Raw genomic sequence first — 19,704 nt, forward strand, 5'->3', positions numbered from 1 at the left:
TGTTCCTTACAATGTCAATAAGATCAAGTTGGTTGATAGTCTTGTTCAAATCTTCTATAACCCTGTTGATGTTTGGTCTGCTTGTTCTACCAGTTATTGAGAGTGTTGACATCTCCAACTGTAAGTGTGGATTTATCTATTTGCCCTTTCAATTCTACCAGTATTTGCTTTGTGTATTTTTTTATTTATTATTTTTTTAATTTATGATAGTCATACAGAGAGAGAGAGAGAGGCAGAGACATAGGCAGAGGGAGAAGCAGGCTCCATGCACCGGGAGCCTGACGTGGGATTCGATCCTGGGTCTCCAGGATCGCGCCCTGGGCCAAAGGCAGGCGCCAAACCGCTGCGCCACCCAGGGATCCCTGCTTTGTGTATTTGAAGCTCTATAAATTCGTAGGATCATTATGTCCTCTTGATTAAGTGACCCATTTATTGCCATGAAATATCTCTTTATATCTGATCAATTCTTTGTTTCGAAGTCTGCTTTGTCTGGTATTGATATAGATATTCCAATTTTCCTTTGACTAGTATAAAAGTAATGTATATGATAGTATATACATAAGCAGAGTGTATTAGTTAGGGTTCCCCAGAGAAACAGAACCTCTTTCTCTCCCTCTCTCTCTCTCTACATATACATATATGAAATATATATATGAAATACATATATATATTATATATTTGTAATAAGGTATTGTCTCATGTGATTGTGGAGGTTAAGAAGTTCCACTATCTATCATCTGCAAGCTGTAGATCCAGAAAGCCCTGTATTCCAGACATACCTTTCTTTGTCCCCATTGTGGAGTAGTAGTCCAATTTCTCTTTGGCAATCAGGATCAATCACTCCATCCAGCACAGTTACTCCTACAGTTACTCCTTCTCTGCCTGTTGATTCAGAGGCATAAGGAGCCCAAAGTGGTCAGGTGGCAGTTCAAAAGAATCATTGTTGCGTCTCCTTGTAGAATGATTTGTCCCTCTAGAACTAACACTTATAGGCCAACAGAGCATAATATTATAGAAACAGGAAGCAAAAACTTTGCTCGTGGATGACTAGGGGGTAACAGGAAGTGATGCCAGTGAGTGAATGATGCCACTTCCATTTTCATCCCTTGATTCTTGGATCTCTGAATCTGGTTATGAGAGACATAGCACTGTCTATTGGATGGTGATTCAGAGTCTTCTGGAGAAACTAGCCCCAGTCCTCCAAGATATTACCACCCAGCTGGCACTGTAACAGAGTCTCCCAAAGACCAGTCCACCATTCTATCAAGCCAGCTGCTTTAGGATGGTGGGGAACATGGTTAAGATCATTTGAATTCCATGAACAGGGGCCACTTGCCACACTTCCTTTTTTTGCTGTGAAGGGAGTCCCTTGATTAGAAGTAATTGGTCTGTGGAATAACACCAGTGGATTAAGCATTCTGTAAGTCCACAGATGTAGTTTTGCCAGAAGCATTGGGTATATAGAAGGCAAATCCGTATCCACTACATCTACCTCAGTAAGAACAAAACAATGTCCTTTCCATAATAGAAGCTGTCTGATATAAACAGCCTGCCAATATCTAGTTAGTTGATTATCCTGGGGGAATGGTATCATGTTGAGGACTTAGTGTTGGTCTCTGCTACTGGCAGATTTGGCCTGCAGCATTGGCTGTAGCCAGGTCAGCCTTGGTGAGTGGAACTCCATATTGCTGAGCCCATGAATAACCTCCATCCCTGCCACCATGGCTACTTTGATCATGAGCCCATTGGGCTATGACAAGAGTGGCTAGGAAAGAGGCTGACTGGTGTCTAGAGAACAGGTCATCCTATCCACTTAATTATTAACATCGAGTCACAGTTGGTGAGCATTTAGATAGAGCACAAATGTCTTCATGTTTTTTTGCAAATTCAGAGAGGTCTATTTATGTACCTCTTTCCGAGATTTCCAATTATCTTTCTTCCAAGTCCCTGATCATTCAGCCAAATCTTGGACATAACCCGTGAATCTGTATATAATTGCACATCTGGACATTTCTCCTTCTAAGCAAAATGAACAACCTAGTATATTTGTCAAAGTTCTGCCTGCTGGGAGGTTTCCCTTCACCACTGCCCTTCAGGACTGTCCCAGAGAGGGGCTATAGCACTACATCTGTCCACTTATGTGTGGTGGCTGCATATTGTTCAGAACTATCTATAAACCAGGCCTGAGTTTTTTCTTCCTCTGTTAGCAGATCATAGGGAATTCTCCATGAGGCCATAGGTGCACATTGGAAAAGAAGGCAGTGTAGCTGGAGTAAGGATAATTTGGGTCACTTCTTCACATAACTTGTGCCCTTAGGACCTGTGTGGGCCTGATCACTTCTACTGATGATGGAGTGCTGCTGTCCATGCTCAACTTTATGGTTTGGTGTGTCAGATAATATCCAGTTAATGATGGGCAGCTCAGGTTGCATGGTCACCTGGTGGTCCATGATTAAGCATTTGGTTTCTACTAAGGCCTACTAGCAGGTCAAGAACTCTGTCTCAAAAGGAAAGTAGTTATCTGCAGAGAATAGCAGGGCTTTGTTCCAAAATCCTAAGGCCCTAGGATGGGATTCCCCTATAGGGACCTGCAAAGGCTCTAAATGGCATCCCTATCTACCACCAACATTTTAACCACCATTGATGAGCTGAATTATGACCCAAATAGCACAGCAGCTTGCAGAGCAGCCTGGATTTGCTGTAGAACCTTTTCTTATTCTACAATCCAATCAGCATTGGTATCTTTTGGGTCAGTTAGTAAATGGACTGGAGTAACATACCCAAGTGAGGAATACATTGCCTCTAAGTCCAAAGAGGTCCAATAGGCATTGTGATTTTCTTGGTTGTAGGAAGGGCCAGATACAACAGCTTATCCTTCACCTTAGATAGGATATCTTGATGTGCCTGGACACTGGTCTTCTAAAAATTTCACTGAGATCTTTGAATTTAGTCAGATTTATTTCTCACCCTCTGATATGCAAATATCTTACTAGTACACCTAGATTAGCTGCTATTTCTTTCTTATTTGGTCCAATCAGTGTAATGTCAACAATGTAATGAGTTCATGTGATATAGAAGAGAAAGGTGATTGAGATCTCTGTGAACTAAATTATGACATAAGTTCCACTTGATCATGGCATATTATCCTTTAAATATGCTTGAATTTGGTTTGCTAATATTTTGCTGAAGATTTTTGCATCTATGTTCATCAGGGATATTGGTCTGCAATTTTGTTTTCTTGTGGTTTCCTTTCTGGGTTTGGTATCAGAATAATTCTGGCTTCATAAAATGAGTTTGGAAAGTGTTCTTCTCTTCTCTGTATTTTTTGGAGCAATTTGAAAGGATTGATGTTAATTTTTTAAATGTTTGGTATAATTCACCAGTGAAGCTATCTGGTCCTGGACTTTTGTTTTGTTGGCAGGTTTTTGATTACTAATTCAATCTCATTACTAGTTATTGGCTGTGTCATTTATTTTTATAATACTGCCTTAGTCTGAAAGCCCATCACGACTATCTGATTTACCAGCTTATCTACTCCATTAATCACATGTTAAAGTACGGATTTTATCATTTTACTACCTTGATCAAAAACTTCTTCTGGCTACCCACTATCTTCCAGATACAGTATAACTTGATTTGTCATTCAATATTTGGCCTTTTGCTATTTATCCATCTTTATTAAGGAATAAAACCTTTCTGCTATAGTCATATGGGGTTCCATTCTATCTTTTGTAGAATGTTACAGACTAGAAAATGGCCATGCCATAAGCCCTGCCCATAGGCCTGTTTACCCTCATCCAGAGCAGAACCTCTGAGGATTGGATGTGGGTAATTAAGGATTTCTTATAATTCCACTAGGACCAGGGTAAAGACAAATTCCCTTTTTTTCAAATAAATATTTTATTTATTTGAGAGAGAGAGAGAGAGAGCATGCACAAGCAGGGCAGAGGCAGAGGGAGAGGGAGAAGCAAACTCCCTGCTGAGCTGGGAGCCCGATATGGGGCTCGATCCCAGGACTTGGAGATCATGACCTGAGCCAAAGGCAGATGCTTAATGGATGGAGCCACTCAGGTACCCCTAAAGATAAATTCCTATTCCCTTTCTATGCTCTCTGAAAAATTAAATGAGTCCTAGGTAACCTAGGACTAATAAGCAATTCTCCAGGATCTCCACCTCCAAAACAGAGTCTCTTTTTCACCACTGTGCAGTGAAGAAGGTGTTAGGGCATTGGTCAATTTAATCCTTAGGATTTACCTCTGAGAATATTTGGAGGAAGTGGTAGGTAATGCAGAAGGATTTCTTATCTTATGTTTTTTGGAGGCTCCCAAATTGAAAAAGAAGCTATGAGTCACAGATATTTATAAAATTGTGTTCTCCAAATTTATCTTGCTTTCAGGATAACCACATAATTCAATAAATAAAATCCAGGACAGTTTGTCCAGAAGGAATACAAACAAGTAAGGATGTTTTGTCGGGTAAATCAAGTTTGACAAAGTAGAAGTAAGAAGCAAATGCCATTTCATATGTCACAATTTGGCCGTTTTATACACATACACACACATTTTTGCAATGAATCCCATTGTCTTCCCTCAGGTTGCTCTCGACCCTATTCATGTTGCCTACTGTACCAGTTTTAGAAATACCTGCAAAAAACGAGTATGAAAGAGAAATTCAAGATGATAATTTCCAGAGTGCAGCAGTATAAAACTGTTTGTTGGAAAGTTGCTCTCTGTCAGGGGCCCAGATGAAAGCTACTGATTAGCCGACAGGTTACTGCCATGTCTAACTGACCACGCACTCTAGTTACATACTTTGGTAATCTGAACGATAACAGTGGGGCTGGGGGCTAAATCTAGTAAAAAGACAACACTATTAGAAAATTTATATTACAATCTCAGAGTGTCTTGAGGGTTCCAGAAGTCTTGTAGTAGGGCTGTGCAGGGACAAGTCCAAGTAAGCAATTCCCCTGGCTTCTTTCCCTGGAAGCCTATTTCTTCTCATCTGTGATCTTTGTTCTCCTCTTTTCTGGTAAAACTATTTTAGCAGGGTCAGCCAAGCTAAATGTCCCCAGTTTACCAGCAGAGCCCTGGCTCTCACTGTTGGGTCAAAGGGCAGAGTACTGAATTGCAAAACAAGTGATCCCAGAGCCCTTTAAAGAAGTGCTAGCCCGTTATGCATCTCTCCTCTAAAGTAAACATGAGTTAAAAAATGATTATATGTACAAATAATAGTGAGGCAAGCAACAGGAGTGAGGAATCTGTTCGGTGGTATTTGAACATGCTTTTCCTCTGTAACTCTAATTTCCCGAGACCCTCTAGAAGTGTTTCTCCCTTGGGCGATTTGCCTGTGTTTGAACCACTTAGATCAACCTGTTGGGGGGCTGACTGGCAAGAGAGGCATGAACCAGGCTGGCGGCAACTCTGAGAGGGAGGGATTAATGGAAATAATTGTTGGAGAGAGCAAAGAGATCTAAACTTTTCCTGCCACACAGCCTGACTGTGGCTTGTGTGATGTGAAAGCAGGTAGGAAGGCTTTGATGTTTGCTTTAGGGACTCTGGCGGTCACAGCAGGAGTGCCAGCTGCTGAGCTTGGATCTTCTGACTGGCATGGGGTGGGGGCAGGTTGGCAGCCTCTTTTCAGCCTCCCGAGGAGGGTAGCAGTATTCACAGGGTCAGGAACATGGCCCCACGGAGGTGGTATAATCAGATGGCTTTCTATACCAATTGCTGAGTTTACATTAATATTTATGATTCTAATGATATATTTGTTCGTGTTATTAATATTTATATCATATAGGTAACATTTATATGACCATGATCCTGGGCCAGGTTTCTAAATGCTTTACATGAACATGAATACATTTAATCCCCACAATAGCATCTTGAAGTAGATATTATTACCCTAATTTTACAGATGTGGAAATGGAAGTACAAAGAGGTTAGTTAAATGGTTTCCCCGAGTCACACAGCTTGTAAGGACTGTTGGGAATTCTTGTCAGCGAGAGAATCCTTCCAAGATCAGAGTTTAGACAGATGAAGTTTCAGTGGCAATGTTTCATGTGGCTGTTCTGCCTAATTTATTTTGAAATCAAAGTACAGTTGACACCCAAGGTTACAGTAGTTTCAGGTGTACAACAGTGATTCAACAAGTCTGTATGTTATGCTATGCTTACTGCAAGTACAGCTACCATCTGTCCCCATGCAACACTATTATGATACCAGGTTCTACCTAATTTCTATCAATCAGTGATGAGGAAGGCTCTTTGTTGGATGCCAGAAGGGATGGAGAGTAGTAGTGAAGATATGTAAATTAATATCAGACAAGGTCCTGTGTCTGAATTTATGCTCATGTTGAGAACATCCTATAGTTCTGAGGTGGCTCTACTCAGATTCTCTTAGGACTCTTTGCCCCATGTTTGGAAACTGTCTTGTGTAATACTGTAGCTACTAGCTATATATGGCTACTTAAACTTTTAATTCCTTAGATAGAGTAGCTACATTTCAAAAGCTCAGTTGCCACATGTGGCTAGTGGCCAGCATATCAATCAATGCAGATACAGAATGTATCACCACTGCAGAAAGTTCTAGTGGACAGTGCTATTTTGAAAAGTCTTTTGACTTTGAATAAGCTGCCAAAAGAGGCGGACTAAACCCATGTCTGTTACTTTCCTTTTCTTGCTCTGTTTCATATATATTATGCTTGGGAATAGATTCTGACTTCATTAAGAATTTAATGAAAGCCATTACCCCGAAAATGCACCTACACAATTATACACAGAAATTTGCAGACAACTTTGGTGGTATTATGGACTCTGTGTAATAGTTACTCACTGGTGCACAGCAAATTACCCTAAAACTTAGTTGCTTAAAACAACAAAGATTTATTATCTCTTATAGTTTTGTGGTTCAGGAATTCAGTAGTTCAGCTTAGTGATTCTGGCTCAGGACTCTCATTAGATTGAAGTAGGGTTGCCAGATTTAGCAAATAAAAATACAAGGTGCTTAAATTTTTGTTTTTAGGAAACAATACTTTTTTTTTCCAGTGTAAAAATCAGGACATACTTTACTAAAAAGATATTCATTGTTGACCTGAAATTCAAATTTAATTGGGCATTCTGTATTTTATCTCATAATCCAGTCATGTGTCAGCTGAGGCTTTAACCATCTGAAGACTTTCAGACTGGGGCTCATGGATCCATTTCTAAGACGGCACATGAACGTATCTAGCAAGTTAGCTCTGGTTGCTAGCTTGTGTGTGTGTGTGGTCCGGGGTGGTGGGGGTGGGGGTGGGGAGAACGCATCAATTCTTTGCCACATGGAACTCTTTTTGGACTACTTGAGTGTTTCCTTCACATGGCAGTTGGCTTCCCCCAGAGTGAGTAATTCAAGAGAGTTCGATACCATTTACGATCTTACCTTGGAAGTCACACATTGTAACTTCTGAAATATTGATTGCATAGGTCATTTTTATTGACCTATTGCATAGGTCATATTCATTGTGGGAGAGGACTACATGGATTCCAGAAGCAAGAATCACCGAGGGCCCTCTTGGAGGCTGGCTCCATAGTCTGGAATTTTTTTAAAAGATTTATTTATTTATTCATGAAAGAGAGAGGTAGAGACATAAACAGAGGGAGAAGCAGGCTCCTCGAGGGGAACCCAATGCGGAACTTGATCCTGGGACCTTGGGATCACGCCCTGAGCTGAAGGCAGACACTCAGCCACTGAGCTACCCAGGCATCCCATCCTCTGGAATTTATAAGCAGAGTTCATAGCATTCAGTTCCACGATAGTGGAATTTTTCTATTTTTTTTCCTTCATAGTCATAGCCCTGATGGCTATAATAGCGCCTTATACATTTTAGGCACTCAGTAAGTATTTGTTAAATGAATTAATAAATGGACTCTGGCCTAAATTCTCTGACCTAAAAAATTCCTTTGGTCCGTAGAAGGTCTTGTAGGAAAAGATGCTTCCCCAAAGACGTTGACAATGAAGATATGAGAATATAGCTAATAGGAATTTATAAAGGGATGCATCAATTTAATAATGTTGCTAATGGATTATCATGATGGTAATGGTGTTCGACAAGTGCCAGGCTTCGCACTTCTTGTGTTAGAAACTTCTTGTTTTGTACATAATGCCATGTGTGTAACATTTCAGGTAGGCATTGTGAAAAAGAGTAAGAAGTTATGACTCAGATGCCATGAAGAAGGTTAACACATGCATGTGCACACACGCACACACACAAACACACCCATGTACACATGCCATTCAAAAGCTCTGGGATAACAATAGAAAGGAAACCACGAGATTTAATACAATGTCAGAGTGGGTCTTTTGTAGAAAAGTACTTGACATAGTCTCAAAACAAAAATTACAACCTGAGAAAGAACACACAGATTAAAGTTTATCATAACACTGCTTTTTAGAAAGTAGAAAGTGTGAGTAGTAATTCAAGGCTGGCAGAGATAAAGGACAGGGCTATATGTGCAAATAACAGTGGCCCACTTCTTAATGGCAGTGGAATTGTTTCAGGTGCTGTCATTTCAAGATATCTACTGGGACATAAGCTTCATAAGATAGAAGGGTAACCTTGCAAGCTATGTGGACGGTACCACTCAAATCACAGGTTATCCCTCACATGAATTTGTGGGATTTACTTTTTACTAATGGAAGTCGGCAAGGAGACTAGCATCCCTCAAGATACTGCAAATTTGTAGGTGGTGAGGATGAAGACAGGAGTCAGTTGTAGAAAAAGTCTAGCACTTTATTTCCTTGTGGCTTACAGAAGGATGCTTGTCTCTTTACACTTTCTCAGGAGGGTCTGCAAGGCAGCTTCAGCTGCTCTCTGGACACTAATACAGGGGTCTTGCCGAAGTGCCTGGAGCCCTGAAATAGAACTGCAAAGTTCAGTGAATGAAGAAAGCCAACCTATGTCACACTGTGAGGGTCCATGTTGGGGGTCAGCTCTACATGGAGCTCAGGATTCCATGCTCACATTCTATCCCAATGGGTAGGATTTGGATCTGCAAGCTGAGAATCTATTTTAACTTTGAAATAGGGGAAGAGAAGATCCTGACTGTGTAATCATTAGGTTTATAGACAATTGGAAAATAACAGTCTGTTGGGAATGACACCTGCAAAGGGCTGGAGCTGGGGGTTGCTTTATACTGGAGAAATTCCAGTATCTAGGGGGCATTAGAGACGATAATGGGGTACTATGATTTTCAGTTTCTGGGCTAACATGGAACTTGGTGCAGCATTAGCTTCTTTTTCTCAAAGGTATTTCTCTAACAATATGTTGTGCAGAACCTAGGCTTGGTACTCACGTGTGGTCAGTTGTTCTTTGTCTAATAACTGCATATATCGGTTGGTCAAATTGAAGACGATGGCATCTAAAGTCAACAGGGAAAAAAAAAAGGGAAAAAAATAAATAAAATCAACAGGAAAAATAGATACTAACTTCATCATGAGGAAGAGGCCATGAATAGTGGGTCAGGTCAGACTCTGCACCTGGTCAGAAGGTAAGTGGTCTGGCTAGTGAATGAGCAAACTATATGACTCTTTTTTTGACCCCGGGATGATGTCAGGGTGATGTCTCTTGGGTCTTGAGAGCCATGTCTGGAAGTGGTCCCTCACCCAATGTGTATTTGGAAAAGATCATGCAGTGTCCTCTCAGGGGGTGCCAGTTGTTGTCAGGGTTTCAAACATGTGTAAGATATGATCTTTGTCTTCAAAAAATTTACAGTGCAGCTGGAGGGATCATATATGTGATCCAAGAAGAAATTCTTAGGTTTTAACTCAGTCTTAAAGGTGGCCAAGAGAGTAAGCCGGTTCATGGTGGGCTGGATTAGTTGGACTAGGTGTCATGATAATATTTAGAATTTCAAAATAGAAGGATCCTCAGGGGTTCAATTACATTCCTCTTTTATTTTATAGATCAAACAGGTTAAGTGAATTGTCCAGAATCATATAGCCGAGCCAAGGTCTGCTGGTCTCCTCACCAACACACTTTCCACTTGTATCATGTTGCTGCTAAAACTCAGCTTCAATTGAGCTTAGGAGGTTTAGTATGGCTTATGTTAAGGGATGATGCAAAGGAAGCATTTTGGCATGGCAGCAGGCTGAGGGCAAAGACTTTGGCAAAGGAAAGAGCCGTGACTTGGAACCAGAAGAAGCATGGAAGGCCCACGAGGTAGGAGGGTCTAACGGGAAGAGAGAGGGTATTGGGAAGTTAGAAGATGTTACAAGTTTTCATTTGCAAAAGAGAACAGCTTCCTTTGAGGGAAGATATTCCAAGATGCAAAATTAATTCCTTTCTGGCACTTTTTTTTTTTTTTTTTGTCATCCCAGTCATTCCCACGTTCATGGTGGAGTAGCTTCCATTTGAAGCAAAACTAGATGGGAAGGAGCAGACACCTCTGAGTAGGGAGTGCAGCCAGGCCCTCACCTGTGAGCTTGACTGCAGCACTCCGGATCATCTCCCAATTGCTGCTGAAGAAGGTGAATGAGTGGGTGTGGAGGATCCACAGGATTTCCTGGTTTTTCCTTGCCTGAAAGAGAAGTACGTTACAAAGAAGACAACTGGGAAGTGACCCTTTACGGAATTTGGCATCCTGTAGGTCCCACAAAGGGAAACTAAAGGCCAGTGAAGGCTCACACAGCCATTAATTATTCTACTGGAAGATGTCTTATGGTTATTTCAAACCCGATTTTCATCAGAAAAGTACTGGGGCTTGTGAGACTATCAGCAGCTGTGTTTCAGGAATCTCAGAGAACAGATCCCAGTCAGGACTTGGGAAAGAGCTGAGGGTAATGGGGCAGGACACAAGGAATCATTGCTATCCTTGCAGGACAGTTCTGGCGAGGGCCAGACATCCCTCCCTGTGTTGTTTGCCTTTCTGGGATTTGCCTGGACTTCGGGCTGCGCTTTTGCAGGCGGCATTTACTGCACACTCACCAGTTTCACACAGAATTGCCTGTAGAAATCCCTGGCCCGTGGTAGATCCTGACCATCAAGGAGATGATCTAACACCCCATAGAGTTCCTGAAGACCCAGAAAAGGGATGCAGATGATCAGGACGTCACAGCAAGCCTAGAAAGAGAGTATTTAGAGTTACTGCCCCTAACACTGGACTGCCCTCTGGAAGGGAAGGATGCTGCCTGGTGCTGGGAGGGAGCAGTGGACACCAGTGATGCGAGGGGGTTAAAGTCAGTGCTGCCACCTTCCCAGTTTCAAAGATGGAAGAGCAATCTCAGACAGAGTGGGCAAGAAAGAACCTAGGGTTGAAGAAGTGGTTTTCGGGTTCAGTTGAGAGAAGTGGCCTCAGATCTGGCTTCTGGTTCAGCCAGACCTGACTCACTGACACTTCTCAGTGGTGGGAGGACAGGGCAGGTGTCTGTGCAGGGGCCACTTACGGCTCCAATCTTGGGATTAGGATCCCAGAGGTGGAGAAGGAAGGAAATCATGCTCTTTTTTATTTCTTCCGCAAAAAAAATCTTCCACCTTCTTCCTGTTAAGGATGCCAGATTCTCAAATAAGAAGATGGCAGTCAGTCTCACATCATCCTGCTCCTGTGGTGACAGATGCATGTGGTGGGTGAGTCCCCCTCACAGGCCACTCCCAGTCGGCACCCCACCCCCAGCTCTACCCTGCCCCACTTCAGCAAAGGGAGGCTGCAGCCCAGGCACCAGAGCGCTCTTGGCTCAGCCGCTGTGTGCACCAAGAATGCTCTTTCTTCTCCAGAAGCTCTGTACTCACAGTCTGTGAGTTTAAATGACCATTGGTCTGAGGTTTAAGTGATGCTTTAGAGCTGGAGACTTGGTTTCTTTAATTTTTTTAAAAAGATTATTTATTTATTTATTTATTCATGGCAGAGAGAGAGAGAGAGAGAGAGAGAGAGAGAGAGACAGGCAGAGGGAGAGGGAGAGAAGCAGGCTCCATGCAGGGAGCCTGATGTGGGACTTGATCCCAGGTCTCCAGGATCACACCCCAGGCCGAAGGCAGCGCCAAACTGCTGAGCCACTGGGGCTGCCCGAGACTTGGTTTCTGTCATTTGAGTAGCTACTGGGGAGACAGACCATAAGTATGGTAAACAGGGAGTACTGGTGGCAAAAGGCCAACGAAGGTTCCTGCTTATGATGTATTTTGTATGAATTAGCCTGACTGTGTCTAGAATTCTGGGGCTTCTAATCTAAATTTCTCAAGTCCTAAGACTCTTCTCTAAGATCCCAGATACTTTCCAGTGGCATTAAATGCAGCTCAGAAATTTGGGCCCCGGGTCTCAGAGACAGAGAATAAACAAACAAGTGCCTAGACCTACTCTTGCATATGTGAAATTCTGGAGCTTCCTGTCTTGTTGTCTGGCCAGAATGGTAGGCAGTGATTTTAAGGACCAAAGGGTGAGGTGTTGGAGAAAGATGGCCACCTGTTATTCCCAGACACTTTGCTGATATTGTTCAGAGTTCTAAAAAACACTGAAGGGTTTTCTGGAGGTTTTCTTTCTTTTTTTCCTTCCAGGTCTAACAAACTTATTTAAAATACCCATAAAAAGACAGAACAATGAAGGGAAAAGTCATCCTGAGTAGCAGAATATTATTTATTGCTATAAACAAGGGCCAACAAAAAGCATGCCCATGAATATGAGAAGAAGAAGAGAGAGTAGTATTAATTATGATAGCAAGGTAGGATATGTCAGAAATGGGCAAATAAACAAAAATGCCATAAGAAAAGGAAGTTAATAAAGACCTTCCAGAACAAATAGAGACAGTTGATTGGGACAAGGCCAGAAAAGTTCAATGAATACATGAGACTTGAGCTTGTATAATGGGAATAGAAGTAGAAATGTTTAAATGTACTAGGAAGGAGGTCAGGATACATTTTTAAAAGGTCTATTTATTTATTTATTTATTTATTTATTTATTTTAAAAGATTATTTATTCCTTTATTTCCTTGTTTGAGAGAGACAGCATGTGTACATGAGTGGGCTAAGTGTGGTGGCCCAAGATGGGGCTGGATCCCAAGACCCTGAGATCTTGACCTGAGCCGAAACCAAGAGTCAGATGCTTAACCAACTGAGCCACCCAGGTGCCCCAATTTGTTTGCATATTTATTTCTTTTTAAAATATTTTATTTTTAAGTAATCTCCACACCCAGCGTGGGGCTTGAACTTAACTTTGAGATCAAGAGTTGCATCTCTACTGACTGAGCCAGCTGGGTGCCCTGAAAGGTCTCTTTTTAGAGAAAGAAAACAAACCAATTACAGAATACAGAAAGGTAGAAAGGTATTTAGTTTTTTTCAAAATCTTTAAAATTTTCTGGAATCAAGTGATAGGCCCTAATGATAGATCAAAGGGTGATAGGAAAAGGCAGGAAACAAGCAGTGAACTTGTTGTGGGTGCTGGGAGGGATACTAGAATTTAGTGTCTTGTGAGTAAGGTGACTGCACAGGGTCGGCGCGAGGATGGGCATGGGCGAACCCAGAGCGGGAGGCGGCAGCCATATTTTCTGTTCTACCGCTTCATTGAAGTGTCACCATGTCTTGAGACTTCCAACAAAGTGCTTAAATATTGAAAGACAGGGAGGAGGGAAGAAATTTGGAGATTACAGAATTGTATGCTTAATCTATAGAAAACTGCTGGGGCAAAGTTTCTTTCTTTCTTTCTTATTTTTTTTTAAAGATTTTATTTATTTATTCATGAGACACACAGAAAGAGAGGCAGAGACATAGGCAGAGGAGGAAGCAGGCTCCATGCAAGGGGAACCCCATGCGCGACTTGATCTCAGAACCCCGGGATCACGCCCTGAGCCTAGGGCAGATGTTCAACCATTGAACCACCCAGGCATCCCTGAGGCAAAGTTTCATCAAGTATAGTTAAATTTATTTGTGGGAAGAGAGCATTAGCAGAGAGTAAATAGCATGTCATAACTAAGACCTAAGTTTTATCAAATTTCACTTTTATACAAATATGATGGAATTGGTACCTATTGGGGATGAAAAAATTCTAATCTAACAACCCAGGAGGACTTGAGATTTTTTTCTTCTTCCTGAGACTGAGAAACATTGTCTTGATCACAAAACTTGTAGGTGATTAGAGGAGGCTGGGAGCCAAGAGAATCATCATGCCTGGATTAACAACAACCCCAGGGAACCTAACAAACAGGTGGGCCGCTGTAGGGGCGACTTCAGCCCTTTGTTGTTGAAGATTGCCATCAATTATCTGTGTAATGAAAAAAAGAACATCTTTGTTATTTTACAGAAGATACTACATTGAGTGGGAGCCAAGCAAGTGGTTTTGAGGACAAGAAGAGAATTAAAAGGAATGTTGATACATCGGAAAAAGTAGCTGAAAACAAGCAGAAAGCTGCTCTCAAAGGCCGGGTTTGGGCTAGCAAGTAAATAAAGGACACTGAAAAATGCAAAAGTGAAGAATTGTTGACTGTGGGCACATACTGTAGACTAAAATCTAGAGGCCTATATGATTACAAATTGCCAGGGAGTCAGGAAGAAAAGGCAAGATTAAAAAAAAAAAAAAAGATTGGAGTGGATAAATAGGGAAAAAATAAGCCCTGAGAGGTCATTTTTCTTTAGGTTGTATTCAATCCTTTGCAGGCCGCATCTAGAGACACAACACAGTCACTGGCTTGTAAAATATTTAAAGAGCTGAAAAATTAGGTTTATGATGAATAATGGAGGAAATGAAGACTTTTCAGTCTGGAGACTAGCAGGTAGAAAGGTAATTTAATCAAGCGTTAATGTTTAAGAGGAAGAAACCAGCAGTCTTCCATCTCCTCTGACAACACAACATGAGGAAGCAGGTTTCAATCACAAAAAAAATAGATGTAAGTTGGAGGTGAAATAAATAGGTTTTTACACTGATGACAGAGAATAAACCAAAAATAAATAATGAAGTCTAGTCTTCCAGAAGCTATAAAGGAAAATGACCTTCCTTTGCCTGGGGTCACAGACTGACCTTGTTTTGAAATGAATTTCTAGGATACTGACTAGATTGGGGGTTGGCAAGCTTTTTCCATAAAAGGCCAGAGAGTAAATAATTTAGACTTTGGGGGCCATATGGTTTCTGTAACAACTAATTCAACCCTGCAGATGAAGTGAGAAAGCAGCCATAGACGATATGCAACCAATGAGCATGGCTGTGTTCCAATATAACTTAATTTACAAAAAGATGATCTGGGCAGGATTTGGCCCACTGGCTATCGTTGGTACTGACTCCTGGATTAAATGAACCACACACAAGCATTTTGAACCTTTGAGTCTTTGATGTGGAGAAGAGTGTTGGAGGTGACAGGCCTTTATTTGGGCCCTTGCTCTGTGTTGAATATTGGCATAATTCATGGGAATGAGAGATTGACAAGAGGAAAGCTACAAAGGGGAATACTAATGAGTTTTTTACCCCTATGGGCAAGTGGGGCTCAATCCTTGTGCTAGGTGAGGAAGCCGAACAGTTTATTTGCCAACTTGTTTCTTATCGGTTGAGGGTTCTCCCCCAACGTGTCTGGCCCACCCTGCTCAGAGGGATCGTGATTCCCAGTCCAGAGAGTATCCTCGGGCAGAGAGACACCCAGGAAGCCAGGGGCCTGCACAGGAATTGTCCAAGTGATCTCTTGGGGAGATCCGAGTGCAGGTGACCCCAGGGGGAAGGCCAAGCAATACAGATGGGACGGTGACATTGCTTGCTACAGTAAGCACTACCTGAATCTTTGTGTTCACTCACTTTTGGGGAGGGAAGATTCCTGAATGGGCTCACTTACGTCTTCAAAGAAGGTTCTTGTTTGCAGCACTATCTCTTTGAAGTAGAAGCTCACGTCTCGGTCTGTGAGCAGCTCCAGGATCTTTTTTAGAGCCTTCAAGCTTTCACAGACGACTTCAGTGCGGGCCAGGTGATACAGGCCTCTGATGATAGATTCTAATATTATCTGCTTATGCTTCTTCACCTATTTTGAAATAAGGCCTCTTAATCTTGAAAACTGTTCTATGTGCATGTGGGATAGGGTAGGGGACTACAGACAAGGAAACTGGAATTCTGGTTGGGTCACATGTACTTCAACTCAAGAGACACCACTGTGGCAATTTATTTGGATTTTTTACTTAATCTCTATGCAACCACGAGGTGTGGGTTAGTAAATAATAATTTTAAACTCTACTTAAATGTCCCCCTTTCCCCCCCACCCCACCTCCCAAACTCCTTTTACCTTGTGAGGGGCTCCAGAAGCTGTATTACCAAGTCCTCGGATGGCCATTTGCCTCAAAGTAGCATTGGAGTCCCAGGCACTCTGGTCCATGAGGATCAGCACTTCCCGTAGATTCCCATGCTTCCAAAGGATGGGCTCCTTCATGAGCTGAAAACAACCACTTGGCCCTTTAGTTAAAGGGAGTGGCCTCCCTTCCTGACAGTGACCAGCGCATCATAACTACACTTAGAGAGGAGCAGCAGGGCGAGGAGAAGCCCTCGAGTGAGTCAGCAAGTGTTGCACAAACTAATCTCTAGGCGCCAGCGGCCCACAGGTCAAGGGTACGTGGCGACGGGGACCATAACATCTACTTGAGAAGACGTTCTCTAATCCAAATGGAAAAATGGGAAGACGGGAGCGTTCCTGACAATGTCCCTGTTCTGATTTGCCTGGGACAACCTTTTTATGCCAGGGTGTGAGGGGACAATGATCTACCCGTTGGGTACTGTTTGTTTTGTCCCGGTCGCACTGGTTCTCCAGCCTTCTCTGCCCAGGGAGGCCTGGTTTCTGCAGACCAGAGCGAAGAAGAGATTGGGCCTGGGTCCTTTGTCCCCCGGCATTCCCTGCTCAGGAGCCACCTTTCTGGCAGTGGCTGAATCTCTCTGCTACCAAAGCTTCCCCGAGGGGCCCCTTCTGGGGTTCCAGTGCCCACTGAACTCTTGACCCTGAGAGTAACCCCCCAGGGGCACCCGGAGAGGCTGTCGGGCAGCGACGCGAAGCTTCTGTCTTGCCTCAGAGAAGAAGGCTGTGCCGGTTATGCGGTAGTTCTCCGAGGAGGAGGTGAGAGAGGAGAACAGTTGCTCCATGATGTCCAGTATGAGTCCATATTGCCACACGGCCATGCTCCTGGAAAACGCAAGGCCCCAACTGTAGCAGAGACTTTTTTTCTTTCTTTCTAATCAATGGAGGAAATTTTAGTCTATTTCTCCCTCAGGGAAAGAAATGATCTAAGAAGGGATGTTCAGTGGAAGAGCAAACATCCTGTACATACTCTGGAGTCTAATGCTTCGACTCTCCAGTAGCCCTTCCAAGAGCCCTGCTGAGGTGCGGTTTTCCTAAAACTGTGCTCCGCATCCCGGTATTTTGAGGGGGTGATGGGACTTGGGCTGCTCCCACACCGCTTCCCACCTCCCTTCGCTCTCTCTTCCCTGTTTTCTCTGCCGGACTGCAGGCAAACCCTTAGTGGGCCCACTGCTTCCAGGGAAGCTGCCTACACTGCGTTTTTACTCTATTTTTAGTTTTCTCCTCTGTGTCCAGTTCTAGAAGGCCCGCCCCTTACCTGGCCAGTGCACACACTCCTACATGGTGGGTGCTAGGACTGCTGAGGAGGGCCCATAAGTTGTCCCCCTCATCAGATTCCTTGGCAAGGCCCTCTTTCATGGCTTGGGCTTGCACACACTTCAGGGTTGCCGTCGAGAGCCTGAAGGAGACAGTGGGCGTCACAAAGTAAGCCAGCCCCACACAGGGGATTGTGGATCCCCCGGTTCCTCCCGTTCCCCTCAGGGTTCCCTCACTCTTGGATCAGCGGACGCTGTGCAAGGGGAAAAGATGGGCAACCTGATCTCACACTCTAGGGTCAGAGGGGGCACGGAGATGATGGGAACTAATGCCACAAAGTCTTGTCAAACTCTCAAGAGAAAATAAAGCCCAGGATGGAAAGTGCAAAATACTGTATTTTGCTGATTCTAACACAGGCCTTCGGAAATAGGGTGCATCTTGCGATGAGTGGTGTGTTACGGTGGTTGGCCCGGCAGAGGCTGTGGTGTAGTCAGTGTGACCGGTGTGAGCACGGGGATGTGCGTGGATTGAGGCTTGGCTCCTGACACTGTTGACTCTTTAGTAAACTGACGTGTATTAATGGAGCTACATGTGTGGGGCCTAACGGCTGTTTAGGATCTCTTTAAAAAGGCTGATTTGATACCGGAATAAAAATATATGCCATAGGACAAGGGGGCAGAATGTTGCGATAGAGGATAAAAATCTCTACCTGATAAAAGAGATTTTAAAAGAGCTCTTTGAATAAATATACAGTAAAAATTTGAAAGTATAAGAAAGCATTGATTCATGGCCTAGCTGGGGATTCTTTCTTTTTTTATAATACATAAAATAATTTTGCTTCCCTCAACTGGTGATGTCTTAAGTTTGATAAAATATGGTATTGATTTTTATTTTTCTGCTCTTCTTGGTGGCCCTGAGTATCACAGAATTCCAGGTTTCCTTGAACAGTCTCAATGAGAAAAAACAAATGAAACAGAGGAGGCCCTTGGGGGAAGCAAACAGAGCTGCTGTTCGTCATTATTCTGAGCAACTACCCCAGAGATTGGCTCAGGGGCAGGAGAGCCTTGCTTCCTCAGGGGTAGTGGAGGCCACAGCAGCAGGCCAAGGCCCTGACTTCCACAGCTCATCCCCTAGAGTCTGGGACCCGGACACCGAGGAAGGCCATTTACCTGCAGGGGTCTGCTGTCTGCTGCTGTTCTCCCTGCTGCAACACCCGTCGCCTGCGGCTCCAGGTGGCAGTGGACATTTTCTGACCCAGGGTGCAGCTGACCAGCTTCAGGAGAAGAGTGAACACCTCTGGGTACAAGTTGGTGACGGGGGTGCCTGTTGAGACCACTTCATACATAGCACAGGCCACCTGAGGGGAGAGAGGAGGACATTGTGGTCCCACAGGCTCCTTTCCTCCAGGACATCTCCCTGGGCTGACCTTCAAGTCTGTTTTCTCCCCAAAGGATTGCTTTCTAGGTTGACCACACTCATGGTGAAAACAAAGCAAAACAAAAGAAAAAAACAAAACAAAACCAAAAATAGCTGGAAAAGAGAGGACGTATTTGTCTGGAAACTTCTCAGCTCAGAAAGTGTTTTTCTCTCAGGACTGCCATGTTGGGCAGCTCCAAATTCCAGGGGCAGGGGGACGGGGGACCGGCCAGGTAAAATGAAAGCTTTCTGGCCTTGAGGTCTTTCAAAAGGGTGCTTTTGGATATTTGAAGACCAATTTGGAAATACAGATCATGGATTTTCTTTGGGACGATGAGAAATTTGCTTCTAAAAGTGATAGCCACAGACAAAATTACTGCCATATTTGTCCAATACAAGCTAGAGTTGATTTAAAATCAGGGTGTGAGAGGGAAAGACATATGATTAATGCCACATCACCAAATTCCAGGTGGACAGACCACGGAGTGGGACACTATTCCAGGTATGTGATGGGTTGTCCAACTCACTGCAATCGCCTCCACCCCGGCTAGGTCATCTTCTAATTCATTCTCAAGTTTGTCTTTTAGGGCTCTCAAGAGCTTCCCACTGGAGGCTGTGTTCTCAGCCAGAGCTTTCCACAGTGTCTTTGTGTCCCTAGGGTGGTAAGGCATGAAGCTGATGAGAAACAACTCCTTGGAATATGAGCTTTTTCATCTGCTCCTCTCTAAAACCACATTATGACTAATCAAAATTTCAAGG

The 19,704-nt window shown here is 43.3% G+C and overlaps 1 protein-coding gene across 1 annotated transcript in view; it reads right to left on the reverse strand.

Moving 5' to 3' along the window:
- Window positions 1-8,781: 8,781 nt before the first annotated feature.
- Window positions 8,782-19,704, reverse strand: part of MROH2B (maestro heat like repeat family member 2B) — a 61,582-nt gene continuing 50,659 nt past the window's right edge. The window contains exons 32-42 of the mRNA XM_055325744.1: window positions 19,473-19,599; window positions 18,699-18,886; window positions 17,531-17,671; window positions 16,983-17,097; window positions 16,213-16,359; window positions 15,772-15,954; window positions 11,418-11,573; window positions 10,960-11,094; window positions 10,450-10,552; window positions 9,329-9,394; window positions 8,782-8,888 (exon numbers count right to left, since the gene is read on the reverse strand). Of these exons, the coding sequence (XP_055181719.1) occupies window positions 8,782-8,888; window positions 9,329-9,394; window positions 10,450-10,552; window positions 10,960-11,094; window positions 11,418-11,573; window positions 15,772-15,954; window positions 16,213-16,359; window positions 16,983-17,097; window positions 17,531-17,671; window positions 18,699-18,886; window positions 19,473-19,599 (1,468 nt within the window). The remainder of the gene's footprint in view (window positions 8,889-9,328; window positions 9,395-10,449; window positions 10,553-10,959; window positions 11,095-11,417; window positions 11,574-15,771; window positions 15,955-16,212; window positions 16,360-16,982; window positions 17,098-17,530; window positions 17,672-18,698; window positions 18,887-19,472; window positions 19,600-19,704) is intronic.

Source organism: Nyctereutes procyonoides, unplaced genomic scaffold, assembly GCF_905146905.1.
Source record: "Nyctereutes procyonoides isolate TBG_1078 unplaced genomic scaffold, NYPRO_anot_genome, whole genome shotgun sequence".
NCBI lineage: Eukaryota > Metazoa > Chordata > Mammalia > Carnivora > Canidae > Nyctereutes > Nyctereutes procyonoides.